Genomic DNA, 24058 nt, shown 5'->3' with positions numbered 1-24058 from the left:
TGTTCAATAAATTTCTGATATCTTTGCAATCATTTAAGAAAAGGCGACTGCCCTAAATGCAGGTTGACAGTGATTGATTGATATATATCTAGAATAAAGGAACAATTTCTATTTAAATGAAATTTCTGAACAAACCAATGTGCTTCTTGAAGAATTAATGAACATTCTTAATAATTAAGGAAATAAAAGTTCACACAATCTGTAACATTTCTCGTACATTTTTCCCGTTCAGTGCTGTTTTCTTCTCCCCTCCTTCTGCATTCCATTACAAGCAGCTGATTTCCCTAGGACTCTTGCAGCTCTCAACATAGCAAACACATCATTACATAACTGCAACCTGATCAACATGACAACATGGACTGAGTCACATATTTAATGTATCCCTTATTCATATTATTTCAGATTCTATTCTCTTTCTGGTTTTCTTATTCAACTTTATTTCTTTGCCTTGTAGATTTTAATCTGGAGCACCACAAAATTTTATTTATCAATTGCCTTCCTATTCCATATTGGCATCAATTACAATGTCTGTCTTTGTAGCATAATGGTTAGCACTGTTAGCTGCTGTCCTCAGAGGCCCAAGTTCATTTCCCGGTACTGCCAGAGATTTAAGAATAGTAGAAGGGCCAGTATGTGGCTAAAATAGTACAAGTAGCTCGCCTCAATTGGCGGTGTGCCTGAAAGGAGCTGCACCACCTCACGAAGAGGACATGATTTTACTTTTGTTCGCCTCCGCTGAGTAACCGTTAGTACTATTAGGTGTTATCCTCGGATGCCTGGGTTAGATTCCCGGTACTGCCACAGATTTAAGAATGGCAGGAGGGCTGGTACATGATTAAAAAATGGTACACGCAGCTCACCTCCATTGGGGATATGCCTGAAAAGAGCTGCACAACCTCAGTCCGAGGACATGAGTTTACTTACTATCAATCACAATTATTTTTACATCTACGAATTCTCAGTTCTTTTAATATTTTTAAGCATCTACATCAAGGACATTCTTCAGGAATGCATAACATGGCTATGCCATTTAAACATAAATCAATATGTCAAGTGAATCTTTAGAAATGAATGTCCTCAAGTTCTATTAGTCATACAATATGCAATCTGAGAACCATGGAGATTTTGCACAACTTCAGACCAGGAACTGTGCCGTACAATAAATTTGGAAATCATCCTCATTCTCTCTTGACTTTGTTCAGCTACATCACATTTCATGTTACTGCCACACACTTTTGTAGAAAAATATAATTTTAACACGTCATATTAGATGTGTGAATAGAGCCACGTTACTTCACATAAATTCCTGAAAAATCATGTAATTCACTGCAAATTTCCATGCAAAGAACAGGTAAAAATGCTAAAATGAAGTTGGAATTCAAGAGAAGAAATTGGGGTAAATATTAATTTATAGAAAGAGGAATTTGAGATTGGAATTATTTATCAAGGGAAATGTTTAATAAATTACCAAATTCTTTGAAATCATTTAAAAATCGATTAGTTCAACAACTGATAGGGAATCTGCCACCTGGGCAACAGCCCTGAATGCAGACCAATAATGGCTGATTGATTGACAGCTCTTTCTCTTTAATTGTAGGATGTACCCACAGAGTCATTCTATGTGATGAAATATTTTCAAATTGGTTTCTCACTATTTGCTTTACGTCACACCGACACAGATATGTCTTACGGTGATGATGGGATAGGAAAGGGCTAGGAGTGGAAAGGAAGCGGCCATGGCCTTAATTACAGTACATCCCCAGTATTTGCCTTGTGTGAACATCAGAAACCATGGAAAACAATCTTCAGGTCTGCCAACAGTGGGGTTCGAATCGACTATCTCCCAAATTCAAACTCAAAGCTGTGTGCCCCTAACCGCGTGGCTAACTCGCTTGGTGAATTAGTTTCCATTTCAAATCTCAAGATGAGAGCTACTCATAAGGATGGAGACTTCAAAGAAATGACCACCTAGACATTCTGTGAACCATGAAATGTTGCATGTTAAAATATTTGTGGTGGATAAAGTAACGTGAAAAGAAGAGATTGGCTGATGTTAGATTCGGTTAATATGTGTGACGTAAATCAGCAGAAAAGGCAGAATTTACAGTTACACAACAGAATTATTTACACAAAATCAAGGAGAGGAAAGAGTTACTTTGTTGAAACAATCTGATGTTTTACATATAGACATAAATGCCAGCAACAATATTTAATGAATTCTTTTTTCAATTATACTCATTCTTCAAGTAGAATGTTAGGATAATCTGGATTAATTAATGAGCAAAACATGCCTAACAACATGAATTAGTTGGAGCTAATCATAATTCATTAAAGTAGAGGAATAATATGCACTTTAAACTACAGGAAGGTAAATATTAACCTTTTCACCTTTTGTGAGGTGGGTTTATTCATTTTGTATTCCAGACTTTTCTTAGAAGTACTTAACTCTGACTAATGAAACAATTTAGAACCAGATAAACAATTCCTACTCCTAATGAAATGCTTGCAAATTTTAATATACATTGCCAGGTAAATTCTTTTGTATGAGAATCATGCAAGTTAATTGCCCTTTAATTATAACAGATACTTTTTATACCTGTGTAATCTGGACTGTGTAGATGCCTCTGAAGCATTCTTCCAGCACTGCCACCCCCTCCACCACTACTTGGACACACGTTCAGGTTGTAAGGTTCATGGTAAAGGGCGCTCTTCTCCACCTCTGGATCCTCCATGGACACCTGCCCGTACACGTGGCCGTTAGCATTCACGTTGACTCTCATCTGAAGTTCCTATGAGGGTGGACATGGCAGGCCAGAGGAACAGGCCGGGGCACAAACAAACAAAAAACATTCCAAAATAAGGAGAAGAAAAGAAATGGAAGGTATGGTAAGCAATGTTGGGAAACCAGGCAGTAAAGGCAGTGCTCTGAACGGGAATGTCATTTTAAACAATTTTTGTGTATAATAAAATTATATCATATTCTCAATTACTGTTGCAGGATTAGACAATAAGTAGTGTTTTACACCTACCAATGTTATCTACAAAAGCAAACACACTTTTAACCTTAGTTTTTGGTATACAAGCCAAATTTCTCCACTTGGTAATAAGAATTGAAAGCAGAAATGTTTGATTTAAACAATAATGTAAGTTATATCAAATCTATAAAGAAACCTGTTGTATCTGAAGTCTATAACCATGTTGCTAAAGACAACTGGTGAAGAAATAGTCATAATTCTGTGAATGATTTGTATGGGTGGCAGGATAAAATGCTATGAAAAGTAAAATAAATTTTAAAAAAAATATTTTTTCACAAATTCAGAGTTAGTTGGCTAGAGTAACATGATAGCCCAGTGAGATCATCTCTTGTTTCTCACCAAGGAAACAGCCGTTTTAAACCTGGCCAATGCATGTGGGTATTACATGATATTGTCTTACATTCCCATCGTACCCAGAAATTTTCCAGAAGTTATTTTCAGATCGATTACATACAGGGTGTTTGGGAGATAAGTACAAATATTTTTGTGCTGATTATTAGTAAGGCTATGAATACAAAATAATGTCCTATTTCAAAAATTAAAAAATGAGATTGAAAATTTGATGTTTGTAGTTCAGGTAGTATTTAGTTATGAACAACTTACGGCTTTGCTAAGATACATCACAATATTTACCAGTGTAAAAATGTTTGCTCCTTCTACATAGAACATTTTCATACAACACGGATGCATACAATCTCAAGCTGCAGTGCAGTGGTGTACATATAATTGTTTCTTGTACATTTCGCATGCATACAACCTGAAGCTGCAGTGAAATTTTGAGTACAGCTGAAGTGTAGTGAAGTACTTCAAACTGCATCATATACTTACATAACACATGCGGAATATGTCCTGAAGCCGCAGTGAAGTGATGTGTACAGCTGCTATGCAATGATGTACTTAAAATTGCTTCTTACACATAATGCAAGCAAAATATATTCTGAAGCTCCAATTGCTTCTTACATACAATGCATGCAGAATATATCCTGAAACTGCAGTGAAGTGATATGTACAGCTGCAGTGCACTTAGAATTGCTTCTTACACATTACACATCCATACTGCCTGAAGCATGGCACAGCAGATGATATAACTGATGGATTAAAAAATCTCATACCTACCTCACAAACACCACACTCTATTTCAAGCTCCTCCCTTGGACAAACCTTTTGCTAAATTTAAAAACAATCATACTTTACAAACTGTGGACATTCATTCCTGCCTTCTGTGACGTTAGTTGTACTTATCTCCCAAACATCCTCTATGGCAAAGGGTGCATGTTCGTGATATAGGTAAGTTCATGATAAGTCTTTGAAAAAGTATCATGTTTATGCTAGAGCATGATGAAGACCAATGCAAGTAGCTAGACTTCTGTCAGGAACGCAGGAAACTAACAGTAAAGTTCAAAATTTAATGCTTAGACTGCAATAGGGACGTTCATGATATTCAAAGATTTATAATGATCGATCTTACTTGTATCATGGATAGACCTTCCTTTACCCTATATTAACTTTCAAGCTTTTGCATTGGCAGCTCCACCTCAAAGCCTTCATTTATAAGCTGTGACTGATACAGAAAAAATTAATAAAATAAGCTTGTCATATTATGCTGTGCATTCCTTACACTTTCCTAAGATAAGTTGATTTCAGTGCTTGTTTAAGCATATAAAAAGTATGAATAAACTTATGTTTCCTCAGCAATACAGTACAGTATGGTTTTCGCACTGAACTCTCATTTATGTGATGATCTAAGATAGTAAACTTTAGCATAGAAGTTTCAAAAAAAAAGTCTGTCTAATGCTGTTAAATTCTGCAGTAATCTTCTTTCTTCTTCGTCCATTCCCTTTTTCAGATTCTCTCTGGGTAGGGTAGTGTACCAAAGCCCTCCACCTTACTTGACCTTTTCACCAATCCTCTTCTAGTACTTTATTACTATCGACTCCTCCATCTCATTCTAGGCTGTCCCCTAGGCCTCTTTGCATTATCTGTATCCATGAATGTTCTCCTAGGTATTCTCTCTCCTAACATTCTCATCATGTGTCCAAACCATTTTAGCTTTGCTATATCAATCCCTTCTTGAAGTTTACACACTCCCACACTTCTCCTTATTTCCTCATTTCATATTCTATCTCGTTTTGTCTTTCCCTGTATGCTCCTCAAGAAACTCATTTCAGCTGCTTGTATCTTTGGTTCCGCTTAGCCAGTGTCCAGGCTGCAGAAGCATAGGTTAGTATAGGTTTATAATACGATGATTATAAAAGCTTCTTCCACTTCATTGGCACATCTTTGTTCCCTACAATGTCTCTCACACACTGGTAGAAACGTGCGGACTGCTGTGTTCATAAATCAATTTCTCCATCCAAATTTCCATCTTGTGACATCATGCTGCCCAAATATTTAAAAATTTTCACTGCTTCTAGAGGTTCATTTCCTATTTTTATCACTCCCCTGGGTTTTCTGTTACCTCTCGTCATGATCAAGGTCTTGCTTTTTGCAGTACTAATCTTCATTCAAAAATTTCTTATCTCCTCATTGCATAAATCAACTTGTGTCTGTACTTTCTCTTCATTATCTCTCCAAACTACAACATCATCAGCAAAGAGCATAGACTTTACTTGCTCGCCCACCATCTTCTCCTTGATATTATGTAGAATTCTATCCATGGTGATAATGAAGAGTAAGGGAGACAATACACTTCCCTGTCTTAAGCCTGTCTCAACTCTGAACCGTTTAGTTTGACCCACTTTGGTTCTAAGAGAGCTTTTGCAATTTTGATACAGTACTTTTACCATCGGCATTGTTTCATTCCCTATCAGTGCCTCTGTCAATGTTTTCCATACCAAATTCCTTGGGACACTGTCATATGCCTTTTCAGTATTTAGAAATGTTACTACCATGTCCTTTCCATATTCCTGATACCTTTCCATCATTTGACACAATGTAAATATTGGGTCAAATGTGGACTTGCCTCTTCTGAATCCATACTGGTGTTCTGCAAATTTTCCCTCTACTCTGTCTCTTATTTGTTTATCCAATAAGGATCTTAGCTGTATGAGGTATCAGTGTCAGTGCTCTGCAATTTTCACATTGCTTCCTGTATCCTTTCTTGAAAATTGGTATAATGACCCCTTTTGTCCACTCTTTTAGAACAGTCTTTTCTCTCCATATCACTCTGAAGAGTCTATACAACCAATGTAGACCAACTGCTCCTGCGGCTATTATCATTTCTATGATGAACTTGTTAATTCCAGCTGCCTTGCCTCATTTCATTCTTTTAGTGGCCCACTCAATCTCTGCCACAGACACCTCATTTCCCTTATCTTCCATCAGCACTAAATCTGGTTCTCCTATTTCTCTTTGTACCGAGGTATTTTGCACATTGTAAAGCTGTTCAAAGTATTTTCCCCACCTCTGCAATATATCCTGCTTCTGTGTCATCACAAGAGTACTGAAGCCTCTGCAGTAATACAAAAATAAATTTCCAAACTAATTTCCTTGAAATATATATAACGAAACTATATTAAGTATTAACACATTCACTCCCAGCTACCTCCATGGGTATATAATCATGCAGCCCAGCACTTTTTAGATGCAACCCTGACTCAGTATTCAACATGTAACACACAGATTTAACTTAGTTCCACTCCTATATTACAAATCCTAAAAATCTGAATATTTGTACACACCTTCACAAGATGATCTAGTACAATTTTTTTACTTGCCATGACTATTCGTTTTATCACTCAACGCTATTTGAATTCCAATCGTGAACTTCAGAGACCTTGGGAATGGCGCGTGTTTATTCAGATCACACATCCTGCAGTGTGGGAAATTTCCTCAAGCTGTAGTAAAATGTTCACCTGCCTTCTATCTACTGGCAAACTGATGTAATGTGTCATCTATTGTACATTTGAATGTAAAAACTTGGCACAAATTCAAATCTGACCGAGTTTGGATATCAGAGCGAATGTGTTAAGATGAAATTACTATTAAATTTTACTATGTTTCCAATTTAGGTTTGCCAATCACTACAGGTTAGTACAGTATTTAGTTATGCTGACTGTTTCACCAGTGACGCCAAGCTTGATGTTTGGTATCAGTTAAGAGTTAAGAATAGTTCATGGGTTGAAATGAGGATCACTCACCATGGGAACCCACCAAATGTACAAATCAGATTTTCCAGAAACTTCGTTGGATGATAGAGGGGCTGAAATAAGCGAACACATGACTCGGCTTATCCGTAGACATTCAACAGTTTCCGAAAAAGTGACGGTCGAAGATTCTGACATGCTTTACGTGCGTTCTAAAGCATAGAAAGTTCAACTGATGCGGTGGAGCAGCAACTGCCGTGGCTTCATAGTTTTGCACCCCATATTCCAAACATGAGGATTGTTTATTTGAATTCATTTATCTACTTATATCCATTGACAGTTACTGCATGAATGTTTCTTATCAAGTTTGTGGATATGATGGCATTATGTTGATTGTCAAATTACTACTTGGTTTCAAAATAAGTGTTATGTATTTATGATATATATATATATATATATATATATATATATATATATATATATGGTATTTTTCAGGTATTACAATATTTCATGGTTCATTCTTATATTAACACTTATGGGAGATATGGCACATTCCCTTGAATGGTACCAATCGCAGAAACATTCAAAACATAGAAATTTCGCACACCATGAGTATCACACGAAAGAAGGTTTGCCACAGTTACATTTCTGGGTGGGAATGTCACTCAGGAAAGAAACATTGTTAACATTACTGAAGATTTTATATGTTGGCAATAAGTTTACAACAAACCATGCATAATGGATCATTTTTCCATAAACTGGTGCTTGCAACTGATTATGAGTCAATGTGTGGATATTTATTGCATTGCATCTAGCCGTGATATCCTTTTTGCTGTGCTAATGAGTGTAGAACAATTGATGTTTTAAAATTAATTTACCAGACAGAACATTAATAGATGAAAAATGACAACAATATTTCAAAATACATTGAACAAAACCATTCGTGTAGTAATCATCAATGGACGAAAGTAAATAAATGACAGAAAAAAATGATCAGGATTTGAACACGGGGTGCAAAAACGTGAGGTGGCAGCGAAAGCCACTGTGCCACAATGTCAGTTGAACTAGATACACGTTAATAGGCACATAAAGCATGTGAGAAATTTTGACCATCATCGGAAATGGTTGAGTGTCTAGGGATAAGCCGAAACATGTGTTCGCTTATTTTGAACCCCTCTTTCACTGAGGGACGTTCCTGGCAAATTGGGTTGTTACACTTGGCAGGTTCCCCTCTTCAGCTTGACACCAAAAGAAACAACCCTAGGCACAAAACTAAGATTAATAGTTGAGAGTGTCAAGTAGCAAGCTAAGCATCTCTCATAATCAATATGTCAAGAACCCACGGACAATCACCTTACACTTGAGCTACTTTAAAATGTGTCTCATTCATGAATTTTCTTCCCAAGTATTAATTCAGATTAAGTGAGTTTTATCATTACATATAATAGTTTACCATCTTGATCTGTCATCTTTCCACAACTAATGCTGTATCCCACAGAAGAGTAAGAAACTGTGCTGGTAAGTTAAAGGCATCCACTTTATTTTTATTTTTGTAAATTATTATTCAAATCATCATGAAAATATCCAGATTTTCTAAAAGTAGTAAGCATGCAGTTGTATGCAATTCTTCAAATCATTATCATAGTTATGGGACCCCAGTTTTGCATGGAATCTGAATGACAGTGACATGGACTTCTATTTTTTAAATCCAACATCAACTGGGATTCGAACCACAGCCACATTGGTGAGATGTCAGTGACTACACCCACTTGGCTATCATGCCTCTTTCTAGAAGTTGTGAGAATGACATTAACTAAATTAATCATGTCATCATTGCTTGTGATTCTAGTAAAATTTGAACCCCTCCATATTCCCAGTGAGGTGCCTCATCCTGTAAAAGGATCTTTTATAACTTATTGTTCAAATTTGTACCTGCTGCATTTCTCAAGATTATGCATTGGTACGATTAGCAGTGTATTTTGTATAAACTGAAAATACAATTTTACATGATCATTCCTTACGTACAAGTTCTGGTAGAAAGCTAGGCAGCTTAAAGATATAGGCCTATTTGAATACCTATCAGTATTTCATTCTAATGTATCACAGAGTCCAGCAGTGAACAGACAGGCTCAGATGTCCCATAAATAAAAGTTACTGGAAGGATTTTAATGGAAAAGAACTAAAAAATAGCCATAACCTATTGCTCATTCAAAATTTATTTAAAAAGAAGAGTCCCCAAGAAAAAAGACTATGCAGAGTAAAACAATCATGGAAATACAAAGAAGAGCAAAGTAAACTTTCCAGAAAATATATTTCAATTGAGACACAAAGTTTGAAGCTGTAATAACAATTTCCAGGAGATTTGAATTATTCAGGAGAAATTTAAGTGAGAGACAGTTTTGAAAAATAATCTCCCAGCAAAAGATGTTCAGCATTGAGAAGTTTGCACTAAATGTCAGATGGATATTTAAATACACTCCCAATACATAAAAAATATCAAAAAGAAATCTGCACAATTTAACACACATAGCACTCATGCACAAATAATTTATCCAGATAAAATCTTACACAATAAAATCATTAGAGTTTTATATAGATTATCCCTCAATAAAATGCTCTGAAATTAAAATAGAAAGCACTTAATGTACAGGTAACATCAAATTTACTTCATTTCTCTAATTTCAGTAAAAACTGAAAGACTCAGGTCACTCTACTAGCTAGAGATGCAAGGGATATTGTGAGACAAGTAATAATTCTTAAGGCCGATGACCTTAGATGTTAGGCCCCTTTAAACAACAACAATAATTGTTAAATCCAACACAGTAACTTATGGTACACCACAAGCATCCACAGATGGAAACAGTGTAACAACCTTCCAACTTCATTAAGAGAGGCAGATATTTGCTAAATTAAGTGATCTTTTTATGCCAGTTTTGAATTTCAACTGACAAGTTTCAAGAAACAATTATGCATTGTTTGATACAATAGAGGTACACAGTGACTCCTGGATCTGAAACAAACAATTTATGAGCTAGAAAAGTTTTAAAGAAAGGAAAATACATCCTTATTATATGTAGATTCATATCAAGATTAAAGATGAAACATCCTGTAAAGGGTTAAAAGACAAAATTCATGCATGTTTTTATTAGACTCACTGATGTAAATGTGAATTTAATAATTAAATTATTTATATCTTGAATTAATATCCTGTCTCCAAACCATGTCTATTAATTGATCAAAAGATATACCACAAATTTATACGTATATATATATATATGCTAAGGAATAAACAAAGGTACTGAAAAAACATGATTACTAATCCTGTCTACCAAGAAGAGTGAGCACATGCATTTATGCACTATGGCTATAGGGCCAAGCTCTGCATTCAGGAGACATGTAAGTTCGAAACCCACTGTAGACTATCCTAAGAATGGTTTCCTGTGGTTCCACATTTTCAATTCCAGACAAATGCCAGGACAGTTCAAATCCATAGGCCACAGCCAATTCCTGCCATTCCTTACTAATTTCATTTTTCATCATTCATTTCATCTTCATTAGCTCCTTATCTGAGGTTGGTGAAAAGAAGGTCATCAAGCTGTAAAAACATGCCATATGAATTCATCCCACTTCATCCCCAACTCTGTATCAAGAAATGGGACTAAGGGGTAGACAAACAAACATTATTGATAATCCTTTGTAATGTATCTTGGCTACCATCTCATACCTACTAATGGTATTGCTGACTTACGCTTAAATATATAAATAAGTAACAAAATATTTGACTGTATTCAATTGTCCCCTAATCACATTCAATCATCTAAGTACCTGAAAGTTCTTGTTTGTAAAGATGATAGGCGTTACCTCATTCTCTGTTTTATATGAAATTGAAATCTCAGAGTTAGAAAGTGCATCACTGTTTATACAGTGAAGTAAACATTGAGAAGAGTCTCATTTTATTTCCTTAGCTCAAAATATTTCCACTGAAAGAAAATGCATATAATTAACAAGAAACTGTCCTAAATCTGCATACTTTTAAAACTTTCCTTAAAATTTCAAGAATCTTTCAGTAAATCCCTTTAACCTCCAGTCTTTAAGTCTCTTTTTTAAGTAATTGCACATTTAATTATTACAGTATTCACAAAAACTGTTCAATTACAGCTATGGAAAATAATTGCAGAGAATGTAAGTGACTGTCCAGGTTTATCTAGAACGGGCATTCAGTAAGGAATACTTCACTCCTCTTCATAGATGATGTCTAATGTATTTTGAAATGTATGTAGCAGTGATGTCTCCTTTAGCTTTGACGACTGAAACAAACAAACAAAAAAAAAAATATTAATAATAGGAAACAAACAAAATATCTAACACAGAGAATAATAATAATAATAATAATAATAATAATAATAATAATAATAATAATAATAATAATAATAATAATAATACTTTATTAACAGTTAATATTCATGTAATGTATGTGAATGAAATATTCCACTTAAAAAATAACAGAATTTTAATGTGTCAGGAAGGTGAAGAAAATCTGGAAAAAATCAGTCAAATCTATAAATCAAGAACAAATTTTGAAAAGAAATTATTGCAAGGACTGGTACTGATCCTGCTACTGCTTTTTAATGGTAAACAAAGTACCTCATTGGAGTACAAGAGCAGATTTCTCTTAAGTTTATAAATGACAAAAGAAAGACACAATCTACTGGAGAAATGTAACCTGTAACCTGCATAAATTCTTGACACATTTCTGTAGTGCCATAAATGATATTGAGTATAAAAAACATGTTTCAAGAGGAAGAAATTATTATCTTGTTTCAGAAAGAAGGTACCAGTAAATGGTCTATTATAAAAAAGAGAAAAACATGCTACACATTATAAATAAATAGCAACCAGGAATGAGTCAGCTGGAAAAATTTGTAATGTCCAATAACGGACCATTTATATTGGTATTATAAATTTACTCATTCGGAACAAATATTTCAGAATCAACACCTTTATCATCTGGTCGTCAAGCAAGCATCAATTTTTGGTAATGGGACAAAGTCTATCACAGTGCTTTGGCACTGCTGGTGGTTCCAATTAGCCTACACAGTGGCCTCGGGTTCAGTACCTCAATACTACATTTTTGTTAACATAGGTACATTTTATCACGAACTATTAGGCACAGAAAACTGGAATTTGGACCATACATTTTACACGTAAAAATGACTGCTGATAAGTAAAATTATGCAAGTACGTTTAATAGATTCTAAGATATTACTTTTTATTTTTAGGAATTTTGCAGATTTTTTTGTGCAAGGTACCTATTTGATTAATTGAAATATATTTCAATAAGGAAGTTGAATTTACTTATCACTGTCAACTAACAGTGGTAGAATAACGCGTAAAAATATCAAGTCCAAATTTTTAAAAACGCTCCCAGAAATTGTACCAGTACCTAAACTGTCAAAGATTTGATGAATTTTCAATAAGTTTATGACTCATTTACTTAGAAGTTTATTGATTTCGAGTATTGAAAGTATGGACAATCTAAAATCAGGCTTTGATAAAGTACTGAAAAACACAAACAAAATCCATTGAAAACTTCATGTTTAAATGAATGTAGTATCAAGATGTGCATCTCTCTGCTTGGAACACTTCCCAGTTCCCAGTCTATCTGATCATGCTGGGGTAATATTTAATTTACTTCAACCTGGTAAAACAAAAGAAAAAGTCCTAACTCATTGGTTTAAATCAATACGGAGAGTTGCCCCAGTTAAGATTGGACGATTTTGACAAACCTTTTGTCTGAGGTGATTCCTTTCCTCCAGATCCAGTTGTGCTCAATGTGATAACTACGAGCACGGACTATTGCCCTACATCTCAATTTCCACTGCGGAAGATTTTGATGGAGTACAGGAAGAGAAATATTGTCCCATACCTCCTTGTATACTCAATATTGGTGGGACATCTAGAAGAAAGTCCGGTCTCCAGGAGATCAAAGGCACAGAAATCCATCCACAATGCATCAAGGGATTTGGCAGCAATGTCGCTAAATGGTATAACACGGACACCTGTCTCTGCTTCTTTTCTCTCATTGTAGGTGACTGATCATCTGGCAGTATGACTGGATGGTTTATCCATGTAGATCCAGACATTTGAAGCATCCTCACTGTATAGCCGAGGGATTCAGCACTCTGAGGATTTTGAGTTTACCCCGGGCATATATCCTGCCACTACCATGACCCCCTTAGCAAACTTTTCTTTGTTTACCTTGATGAAGTTTTAGTGCCCCCTTTGGTCTTTTGGGCGATAGTAAATTGCCCGAGGCTTGTTAGTGTCTTCGAAATAAACCACAGCTTCATCCAGGGTAACAACTTACTGCCATTTGTCCCCTACTAGGTAGTTTTTGTGTAATTTTCCAGCATTAGAGAACTGTTCTTTAATGTGCCTTGCTTTCAAAGCATGTCCATGTGCCTTATGTAATTTTACCAGGTTCAGATCTCCTTCAATCATATGGTACTCTGTACCTTTAGATGAGCTTGTGTGGCTGGCAAGGTGTCTTCGAGATGGTGGATTTTTCTTCAGGACAGCAGCCCTTACCTTCTTAATGATGTCTAGAGTCCTGGAGGGTCGAACTCTCTTCCGCAGCAGTTTTTTCAAAGTTGTTGTTTCTGGCAGGAAGCCATTTTGATGTAATTTTATCACATTACTGATAGAGGACTCATTAGTGTTGAGACTTTTCAGTTTACAATACAATACAATACAACAATACAATACACTGTTGTAGAATCATCGGTAATGAGAAATTAGCATTGAAAAGTTAACTATGAATATGAATATATGAATATATGTAGCAAAGCTTCACTTGAAAGTTCCACCTGGATCACCACACATCAGAAAACTGTGTCACGCCATGCAAGCACACCTATCCCATCGACATTCTGAGCGAATTTTTTATTAGGGCCATCAGCCACAGTAACTTATTCTCCTTTAGCTATCAGCCACAATGACTTGAATGATTAATGTAACATTGATAGATATCGGTCCATGATATAGTCGCAGGTCATGCCAACTATGATTCGACTCCTATCACAATATCTGTTAACTATACTCGTATGTCTATTAAATTACTTAATTCCACTCCTTTCTTTACAATACATCTACAGTTCAACACTAATATTTTTATGTCGTCCCTACTTCACTTTCAGATCCCTGTAACTCCCTAGGCCACCATGTTTCTCACAATATACCTCCCTATAACCCTTCTAAACAAATTTTCGAACTTATACGAACCACTGTGGTGTAAATGACGGCCATCTGAGTGCAGACCTTTATTTCCTACCCACCCATTAGGATCTGGAAATCTCACTCCCTGCTTCCCACATACCCACTCTATAATCTCATTTAGATCCCCAATCACCTTCCATTCCCGCCAGAATACCTCCTACGCAGTATTTCACTGATAACAATCTTCGCTTCCGTAAACATCACCAGTGCTGCATTTAACAGATCCCACACATCCCCAACTATGTTGATACTTATACGTTGTTGGTACCAATATGAAACTCTACCACATTCTCCTTTCCCTCCTCCTTCTCTTCTATTTTCGTCAACATTAGCCTTAACCTAATTCCTGGATAACACTCTACTCTGGTTCTCTTTCCTCCACATGTCTTAACAATTGAATCCCCCATGTTCCAAGCCTCAAACCTACCCACATCATTTGATATCCTCCTCTCCTGGTCAGCCATATCTTTCCAGATGGCTGCAGAAGCTATTTCCTCCTCACTTTTGTCCCATCCATGTGCTCTCTTTCCTTATCCTCTACTCTAAATTTCCCTTTCCTACCGTTTCCTTTCATCCTACTTCCGCACTTCTCACTTCTTAATCTTCCCTCTGTCTTTCTATGTGCAGTGACTCATACTGATTTCTCACAGACTTCTGTCCTGAATTCTGCTCCTGAATAGAGCCCTTAGCCTGCAATGCTTTTCCCCTTAAACAATTAAACTACCTGACTTCTACAATTCCCCCCAACCTTTCCATTCCATCCCTCTTTTATACCTACCGTATACTGTACATTGTTTGAGAGAGGCCTATCTGCCTTCTTGTCCTCTGAGAGAATCCTAATTATCTCCCTCAAACTGTTCCAACTCCTCCCTCATACTCCTTAATGCTTGGCCACACCCACAGTTCCAACACTTGCATTCCTTAGCCATTCTTTATGGAATAATGGAAAAAGAAATGATCAAATAACTTATTCTGTGCAAAAAAAAAAAAAAAAAAAAGAAAGGAAAGAAACACTGTCTAGTTTAGTACACAAGGATCACATGACAATGAGGTAATTAATATACTACTACTACTACACTACAATATGACTTGTCGTATTATATGTTAATCCTACAACATCCCAACAGAATGAAAACTGTCATTAATTACTGAACATCGAAAGGAATACACAAGAATTACATAACGCTAAACTGCAGTTAAATCTATCCTTTTACAGCAACAGAATTCTAGTAACAGTTTCTAGACAGATACCTCTCCTACATAAATACTGTACAATAATAAAATAAGCACGCTAATTTCTGATAAAATATACTATAATACACTACAAATATTGAATGGGATACAGCGCACATGGATACGCATGATTATAGTAGGCAAGATACTATTTAATATAAAATCTACACTACAAATCACAACTGAAATGTGGTTATGTGATTATTACAGCTGGTGGATTACTATTATTTTACCTATTGCATGGGATAGAGACTAAAACTCTCCTTAAATGTTGAATAATAAGAGGATGTCTACATAATTTCACAAAAACTTCTGTCAAAACTATGCTGGTGACTTGAATTGCAATTATCAGGATATATTTATTTGATTATTATCTTTTACTCACTGAACATTCAAAGGTGCTATCAACATCTGTATCACGGTAAATAACTTAGATAAGAATGTACAAACAAATACTGTCCTACATGCCAATGGATCTACTTTTTTGAGCAACAGTAAGAATCTTGATGAACTACTGTTGATGTCTGAACACACATTAGAGGAAGCTAAATCATGGTTTAAAATAAATGGCTTTTTCCTTAATGAAGAGAAAACCATAAACCTAATTTTTAACCTCTTCTTTTAACTTCTTGGATTATATCTTGACCAAAAGCTGACCTGAGAATATGATATTAACCATTTTTGCCAGATAATCCTGAGTAGTATACCTACTCCATCATCTGAAGCATGAAGTAACTACAGCATATGTGAATTCAGCATATTTTGCATTTATACATAGTATTTTTGGGCATGGTCTAATATTTTTCGGCAACAGTTCACATGTAGCTAATACTATATTATAAAGTTGCAAAAGAAAGCTATTTGCACCATTGCATGTGTTCCCTCTTACACTCACTGTAAACCACTATTCCCTGAGGTGCCTATCATGACAGTAATAAATTTATAAGTACCGGTGTACAATCTTAATATATATATGAAGAGTAAGTTCAGTGATGATTTGCCAGGATGTCAGACCACCACACATACCTGTGATACCAGGTCATCTTATCATCTTGGTGTAAGTTGAAAAAACTCAAAAATGTCATATGGTATTAAGTATAACCCTATATAATAAATTTGGTCAAGAATTCCATCAGCTCCCATTGAACATTATCAAACATCTTTATAACTGGTTGTTAGTAAACCAACGGTATTCCATTGCTGAGTGCACTGAAGAGGACTGAAGTGGTAAACACTAAATTCAAATATTATTTCATAGGTATCTACATATCTTCAGAAGGGGTAACGTCTAGCATCGCTAGTTGCTTATTTCTTTTATCAACAAGGTCTCAAGCAAATTCTAAAAATAAGCTACCATGACCACATTGTAAGTGAAGAAGTCCTCTGTAGAAGTAGTCTGTGTAGCTTGCACAAAGTTGTTGCTGAATGAAGACAGTGGTTTGTGAGCCATTTTCAGTAGATGGGTAATGAAAGACCCAAAATACTACACTGGTGTCAATACCTGCAGGCACATACAGAGGAACACTATGTGACATCTGGTTCTGAATATTTGCAAAGGATCTTTCACAATAGGTGTCTACTGAGATGAGGGAGAAATTCTAGAAGCAGACATGATTTACTGGAAAAATCTATATGATGGCATTTCTGGAAATGAACTCAAAATTTTTAGATCATACATATCTGGTCAAACCCAGTATGTCGAGGTAAATAAGGTTTCCTCAAAAAAATCTCAGGTGAAACACGGGGTGCCACATGGGTCCATCCTAGGTCCCTTTTTCAGAATATTTTTGTGTACAGCCTGATATTTTTTGGCAACAGTTCACAAGTAGGTAACACTGTATTTTAAAGTTGCAAAAGAAAGCACTTCGCACCATTGCCTGCATTCCCTCATACCTTCATTGTAAACCACTATTCATTGAGCTGTCTATCGTAACTCAAACTTTTATTTCTTTTATCAACAGTGTCTCAGATGAATTCTAAAAATCCTCATCTGGATTTAGCACAGAGGAACTATGTCTCAGTTATTAGTGGCAAGATTTTATTTGGTTAGTTGTTTAAGCATCACTGATTACAGAGCTTTTTTTTTTAATGCTATTTGTTCGGGGTGTTGACCTATAGAGATCTTTTGCCCTCACTTGCACCATGTGATACGAGCCTGCGTGTAATTGGAATGGAGGAAGTATAGAGTGTTGAATGTGAGGAAAGAAATGTTGAGGATGACACAAACACCCAGTCCCCAGGCCAGGGATATTAATCAATTACAATTATAAAACCCTGACCCAGCCGGGAATCGAACCCAGGGCCGCCGGGTGACAGGCGGAGGTGTTGCCCCCTAATTACAGAGCTAATGTATAGCAATTCTTGTGGAAATGAGATGTCTTCAGTGAATATGAGAGTTTCTACAATCCATACAAATTTAATTCTTCTCACTGACCAGTATATAGAAAGGCCAAACTAAGATATCACATGCTGGGGAGTCTCAGAAACTACTATCAGTCACTATGTAACTAGGAGTAAACAATGGTATTAAGGTCTCCAAACACAAATCAAATCAAATCAAATCAAATCAAATCAAATCAAATCAAATCAAATCAAATCAAATCAAATCAAATCAAATCAAATCAAATCAAATCAAATCAAATCAAATCAAATCAAATCAAATCAAATCAAATCAAATCAAATCAAATCAAATCAAATCAAATCAAATCAAATCAAATCAAATCAAATCAAATCAAATCAAATCAAATCAAATCAAATCAAATCAAATCAAATCAAATCAAATCAAATCAAATCAAATCAAATCAAATCAAATCAAATCAAATCAAATCAAATCAAATCAAATCAAATCAAATCAAATCAAATCAAATCAAATCAAATCAAATCAAATCAAATCAAATCAAATCAAATCAAATCAAATCAAATCAAATCAAATCAAATCAAATCAAATCAAATCAAATCAAATCAAATCAAATCAAATCAAATCAAATCAAATCAAATCAAATCAAATCAAATCAAATCAAATCAAATCAAATCAAATCAAATCAAATCAAATCAAATCAAATCAAATCAAATCAAATCAAATCAAATCAAATCAAATCAAATCAAATCAAATCAAATCAAATCAAATCAAATCAAATCAAATCAAATCAAATCAAATCAAATCAAATCAAATCAAATCAAATCAAATCAAATCAAATCAAATCAAATCAAATCAAATCAAATCAAATCAAATCAAATCAAATCAAATCAAATCAAATCAAATCAAATCAAATCAAATCAAATCAAATCAAATCAAATCAAATCAAATCAAATCAAATCAAATCAAATCAAATCAAATCAAATCAAATCAAATCAAATCAAATCAAATCAAATCAAATCAAATCAAATCAAATCTCAAATCAAATCAAATCAAATCAAATCAAATCAAATCAAATCAAATCCAATCCAATCCAATCCAATCCAATCAAAATCATACCCAGTAAACCAACAACAGTATAAAAGAATGAGTTTCATATGTACATTAATAACATCATTATTTCTTACCTTCTTGACTGAAGGATATTTGATCCACATCCTTAAATTGCATGTGAAGTTAGCAGGTATTGTATCAACATCATCCTTTTCATCATTAATTTTCCCATCATCTGTGTTAACTTTGTTTACGATTTGTTGATTACTATATCCTGTCCTGTAGGCAATCCGCATCTGGATATGCTGCATGAAATTGAAGCACAAACAGAAACATATCAAATCTGAAAGCACAACAAGTTGTGAAATGTAAGATACATTTACCAGTAATTCATTAATAAATGAACTTGTTTACAAACTTTTCTGTTATCACAAAAGCTCATTTACAAGCAACAGTGAGAGGCTATTTATTGATACTATACATTCCTCAATCAAAGAGTTCAATGAATAGTAATGGTACCGGCAAGTGAGGCTGGGAGCACTGGCTGGAAGAGCAGTCATTTATGTGGAAACTGACTTTTTGCTTCATCAGCAAAACGAACATTGGAACATCTTGCAAATTGTTCATAAATGAAATAAATTAGACAATAACTAATCATTAACTTCCCTCATCTCACTCATATGTCATGGCAAGTGCTGAAAGTTATGTCCATTCTTATTCAAATATGCCTGACATTATCAAAGGACATTTAGTGAAAATTGTTTAAGACAGCTTCAGTAATAAGATTGATCATTTTACATTGCTCATTCTTTTTTTTTTTTTTTTTTTTTTTTTTTTTTTTCCTAGGTTGTCAGAAATTTTTGGATGTTTCCTTAAACTTTCTGTTCAAGATTTCCCCACATGTGACAATCAAACGTACAGTATTGACTCTGAGGGAACTAATTTGACTGTATCATCAAACTTGCTTCTACATGATTTATGGAATTCACAGCAATAAGCTGTTGCACTGTGTTGCTGAAAACAGGAAAAGTCACTTTCTACTTCAGCCAGCATATTTAAGAAAGGGTGTAATTAATGCAGGCATTTCCCCATTAGGTCACCATTTCATAAGATTAAGTATTAGTACAATAATTGTACGCCTGCAAACTGCACATGATATACCCACCATAATGAACAAGAGGTGTGTATAGGTGAGGACTTACAGTATTTGTTTAGCAGTATGTAAAAATAATTGGATATAAGGATAATGTCCATTTAGCAGCAGGTGACTAATACTGGCGAAGTACCAGTACTATAATTTATGTATGATAATAAATACATTTAAAAAAAGATACAACCAAGCTCGATAGCTGCAGACGCTTAAGTGCGGCCAGTATCCAGTAATCGGGAGATAGTGGGTTCGAGCCCCACTGTCGGCAGCCTTGAAGCCTTCCGTGGTTTCCCATTTTCACACCAGGCAAATGCTGGGGCTGTACCTTAATTAAGGCCACGGCTGCTTCCTTCCCATTCCTAGGTCTTTCCTATCCCATCGTCGCCATAAGACATATCTGTGTCGGTGCGACATAAAGCAAAAAACAAAAAAAGATACAAAAGCTGAAAGCTAGAAAAGCAGCTGGAATTGATGAGATTTCTGGGGATATACCAAAGGCAGTGGTTAGATACAGTGCCATATCTGAGATTTTGATTACCATTTGCATGAAGGAACTATCCCAAAATAACAGAGAATTGCTGAACTAGCCCAGTGTACAAAGGAAAAGGAGATAGACATAAAGTGGATAATTACTGTACATACCATGTGTTGCTTGTAAACTCTAGGAATGCATTCTCTCTGATTTTATGAGACACATTTATGAAATTACTGACTGGTTTGATAGAAGGCTGTTCAGGTTAAGGAAGTGTTATTTCAGTGAGGCTCAACTTGTAGGATTCCAGCAAGTTATAGCAGATATTTCAGATTCAGGTGGTCAAATGGCCTGTATTGTTATTGACCTATCCAAGGCTTTTAATAGGGCAGATCATCGGAGACTAGTGACAAAAATGAAGGCTATTTGATTAGACAAAAGAGTGATTGAAAGAGTGGCTCAATTTCCAGAAAACAGAACTCAAAGAATTAGAGTAGGCAAAGCATTATCTGCTCCTCTACTAATTGTCCCCGAAAGACAGTATTATTGGATGATTATGTTGTCTAATGAATATCAAGGATATGAGTACAGAATTGGAATCACAGGTCAGGAATTTTCCAGATAATGTTATGTTGTGCAGAGTAGTAAATGAGTTACAAGATTGTGACTACAAAAACCCCTCAACAATATTGTGAAATGGACAACAGACAGTAGTATGTGATGTAACATGAGGTTGTAAATTTCAGCAAGAGGAAAAGTCCCCTCACTTTTAATTATTGTGTTCATGGGGTGATATTACCTCACGGGTATCACTGTAGGTACCTAGGTGTTAATATATGGAAAGATTTTCATTACAATAATCACATTAACGAGGTAATTTAAACAGGTTTCAGATCTCTTCATATGGTTATGAGGATATTTATGGGTTGTAGTATGTACGTAAAGGAGAGGGCATAAAGGTCTCTGGTAAGACTCCAATTAGCATATGATTCCAGTGTATGGGCCTACTTGATACGACAATTGGAAAAGATTCAAAGGAAAGCAGTATGATTTGTTTGAAGGAGAAGGTTAGTTATTTTTATACAGTTTAATAATGCTATATTTTCTAGGCCGCTGATGTAGAGGCAATATGTCTACCTCTTACTTGGAGGCTCCAATACAGTTCTAGGATTTCAGAACATAGTTCACTCAGCCTTGCGAGGTCAACTCAGGGACTGTGAGACATGAGAGTGTGTCGACCAATTCAATATAGCCAAACTACAAGGCTGACGATGCTGTTACTTTCACTAGATGACAACTTTGAAATCTGCAGCCATTAGGCTTGGCAGCAGTCATTCTGGTAGACCTAACTGTCCACTGTGCCATAGGTTCTCCTTTTAAAACTTATATTAGGCATGTGTATTTGATTTTTTATTGACAATATAACCTAGGTGTTTGCCCTTTCTAATGCTCCAGAGCAGTCGAATTTTATGACTTGCCTGCCATGCTGAATGCTGCAAAGCACTTGTCACATACGCTCGTCATTAGAAGTGTTTTGACAGAAATATTGAAAGGTCTTCTGACACCACGCTGCGTTCCCATGACTCAGCAAGCTCTCAGCACCTTACTGACAGTCTTTCCTGTGTGTATTTCACAAGCAGACCTAGTCTGTAAACATTGTCTTCCGTTTAGAGATTATGCATTTTCAAGTTCACACCATATCGCAGAGTACTTTGAAGGAATGAGAAATTGGAATTTTACATGAAACCAATGATTACTTCTTAGAAGACTTTTGCACGTGCACATTAGCAAGGAGGCAATGACACTGAAATAGTTTAGAAAACTCGGGTACTATTAAGATTCAAAATTAAGGTGTGTACAAATATATGCACTGATCATTTAGAAACAAAATTCAAAAGAAATTACATTTATATCATTATTCATTTAATTTCTATATTATTTTCTTTAAAGGGTGGTATTTATGCTGCTGTGTCAATTGGGATTTAAATGGGCCTGCAGAAAACATGTTAATTCTGGCTGGGCAGCCGCCCTTAAATAAGGAACAGCAAAAGGTTGAAGTACTGGTATTACTAAGTTCAACTTTTAACTTAACATTACAATTTTAGTTTTTGCCGGGAATATTTTGGTCAATGCAGTAATCACCACCTCTGAACATTCTAACTAGCAGCTTCTATGATTTCTTTATGTCATCATTTGGAGGTAAAGCAATGAATCAAGATTCATATTGTAGAAACACATTTCCTTCCACTATGATAGTGTCAAAAAGTGAAATTAACATATACACTGGAAGCTGGTTAATGTCCAGTATCTTGGCTGAATTGTCAGCCTTCAGTTCAAAGGGCCACAGGTTCGATTCTCAGTGGGATGGAGATTTTAACTGCGTAGAGTTAATGCCTCTTGTTCAGGGACTGGTTGTTCGACTCAACACATGTCTTTGTATACACACGTCTTTGTCTACAGATATTTCATGAAACTTCAAACCACCACAGAAACATGCAATAATGAACACATCCCTCTCATAGGGTTGGCATCTGGCCCTAAAACTGGGCTGAATTTATACAATGTGCTGGCCCCAGGAAACTGAGAATAGGCCAGTAGGAAGGAAATGAAGAATGAAAGTGTTTAACGTTATAGTGTAATACCTACAAAGAAACTGTAACGAAGGCTGTTATATTTGGTTACTGTCAAGTGAGAGGAATTAAGAATGAGATGAACACAGAAAAAATTCTAGCATCAGTCATGATGATAATGTTGATGGTGTCTGTTGTTTAAAGGGGCATAACATCTAGGCCATGGGCCTCTCAGCCATCATTTATTCCAAAGAACCTGTCAGGAAAGTACCTGGGAACCAGTGGCGACTCATGGGTTCAAGTGATGGAGAGGTCAGGAATAACAAAATTAAATATACATACGTATTAGTTATACCAAATTAGAATTTAAGTGCGTGCTAATAACTTATGTCCACAGTTTGTTCACAGGAAAATCTGAATGCCTTTAAAATACAAGTGAAGGATGCCCGGTCTCCCATGCCTCTGCCCAAAAACCGACCCTGCTGAGAACATAGAAGTTACAGTGACACCTCATGAAGCACAAATTTTTATCTGTTCTCTGGTCACTGTGTGTTCCATTTGTAGAATGTTACAGTTTTAGTGTGTATTTGTACTGTATGTTGCTGCTGCCTGAAATCAGGCATATAGTCATGTGTGCCCTATGACCAACAACACTAACATAAATGTGCTGTAGACATTTCTTAGGCAAGAAGACACTTAATTTTGCAGAATGACCATGCATCTTCCCAGAACCTTACTACGCAGTCCAACTGAAAATTAATTACACAAACAATTTTTGTCTTCATCATCCAGGCATGTATACCATATTGAACAAAATTTCTCAGCTCAT

At 35.5% G+C, this 24058-nt stretch overlaps 1 protein-coding gene across 2 annotated transcripts in view; it reads right to left on the bottom strand.

Moving 5' to 3' along the window:
• The window catches only part of Ddr (discoidin domain-containing receptor 2), a 2443951-nt gene that overhangs the window by 155414 nt on the left and 2264479 nt on the right, over positions 1 to 24058 (bottom strand). For both annotated transcript variants that reach the window (XM_067140519.2, XM_067140518.2), the window contains one exon: positions 2597 to 2789. In XM_067140519.2, coding sequence (XP_066996620.1) covers positions 2597 to 2789 — 193 coding nt within the window. The remainder of the gene's footprint in view (positions 1 to 2596; positions 2790 to 24058) is intronic.

This window comes from Anabrus simplex, chromosome 2 (assembly GCF_040414725.1).
Source record: "Anabrus simplex isolate iqAnaSimp1 chromosome 2, ASM4041472v1, whole genome shotgun sequence".
NCBI lineage: Eukaryota > Metazoa > Arthropoda > Insecta > Orthoptera > Tettigoniidae > Anabrus > Anabrus simplex.
The sequence above is the reverse complement of the archived record's forward strand: the minus strand, read 5'-3'. Positions and strand labels throughout refer to the sequence as shown.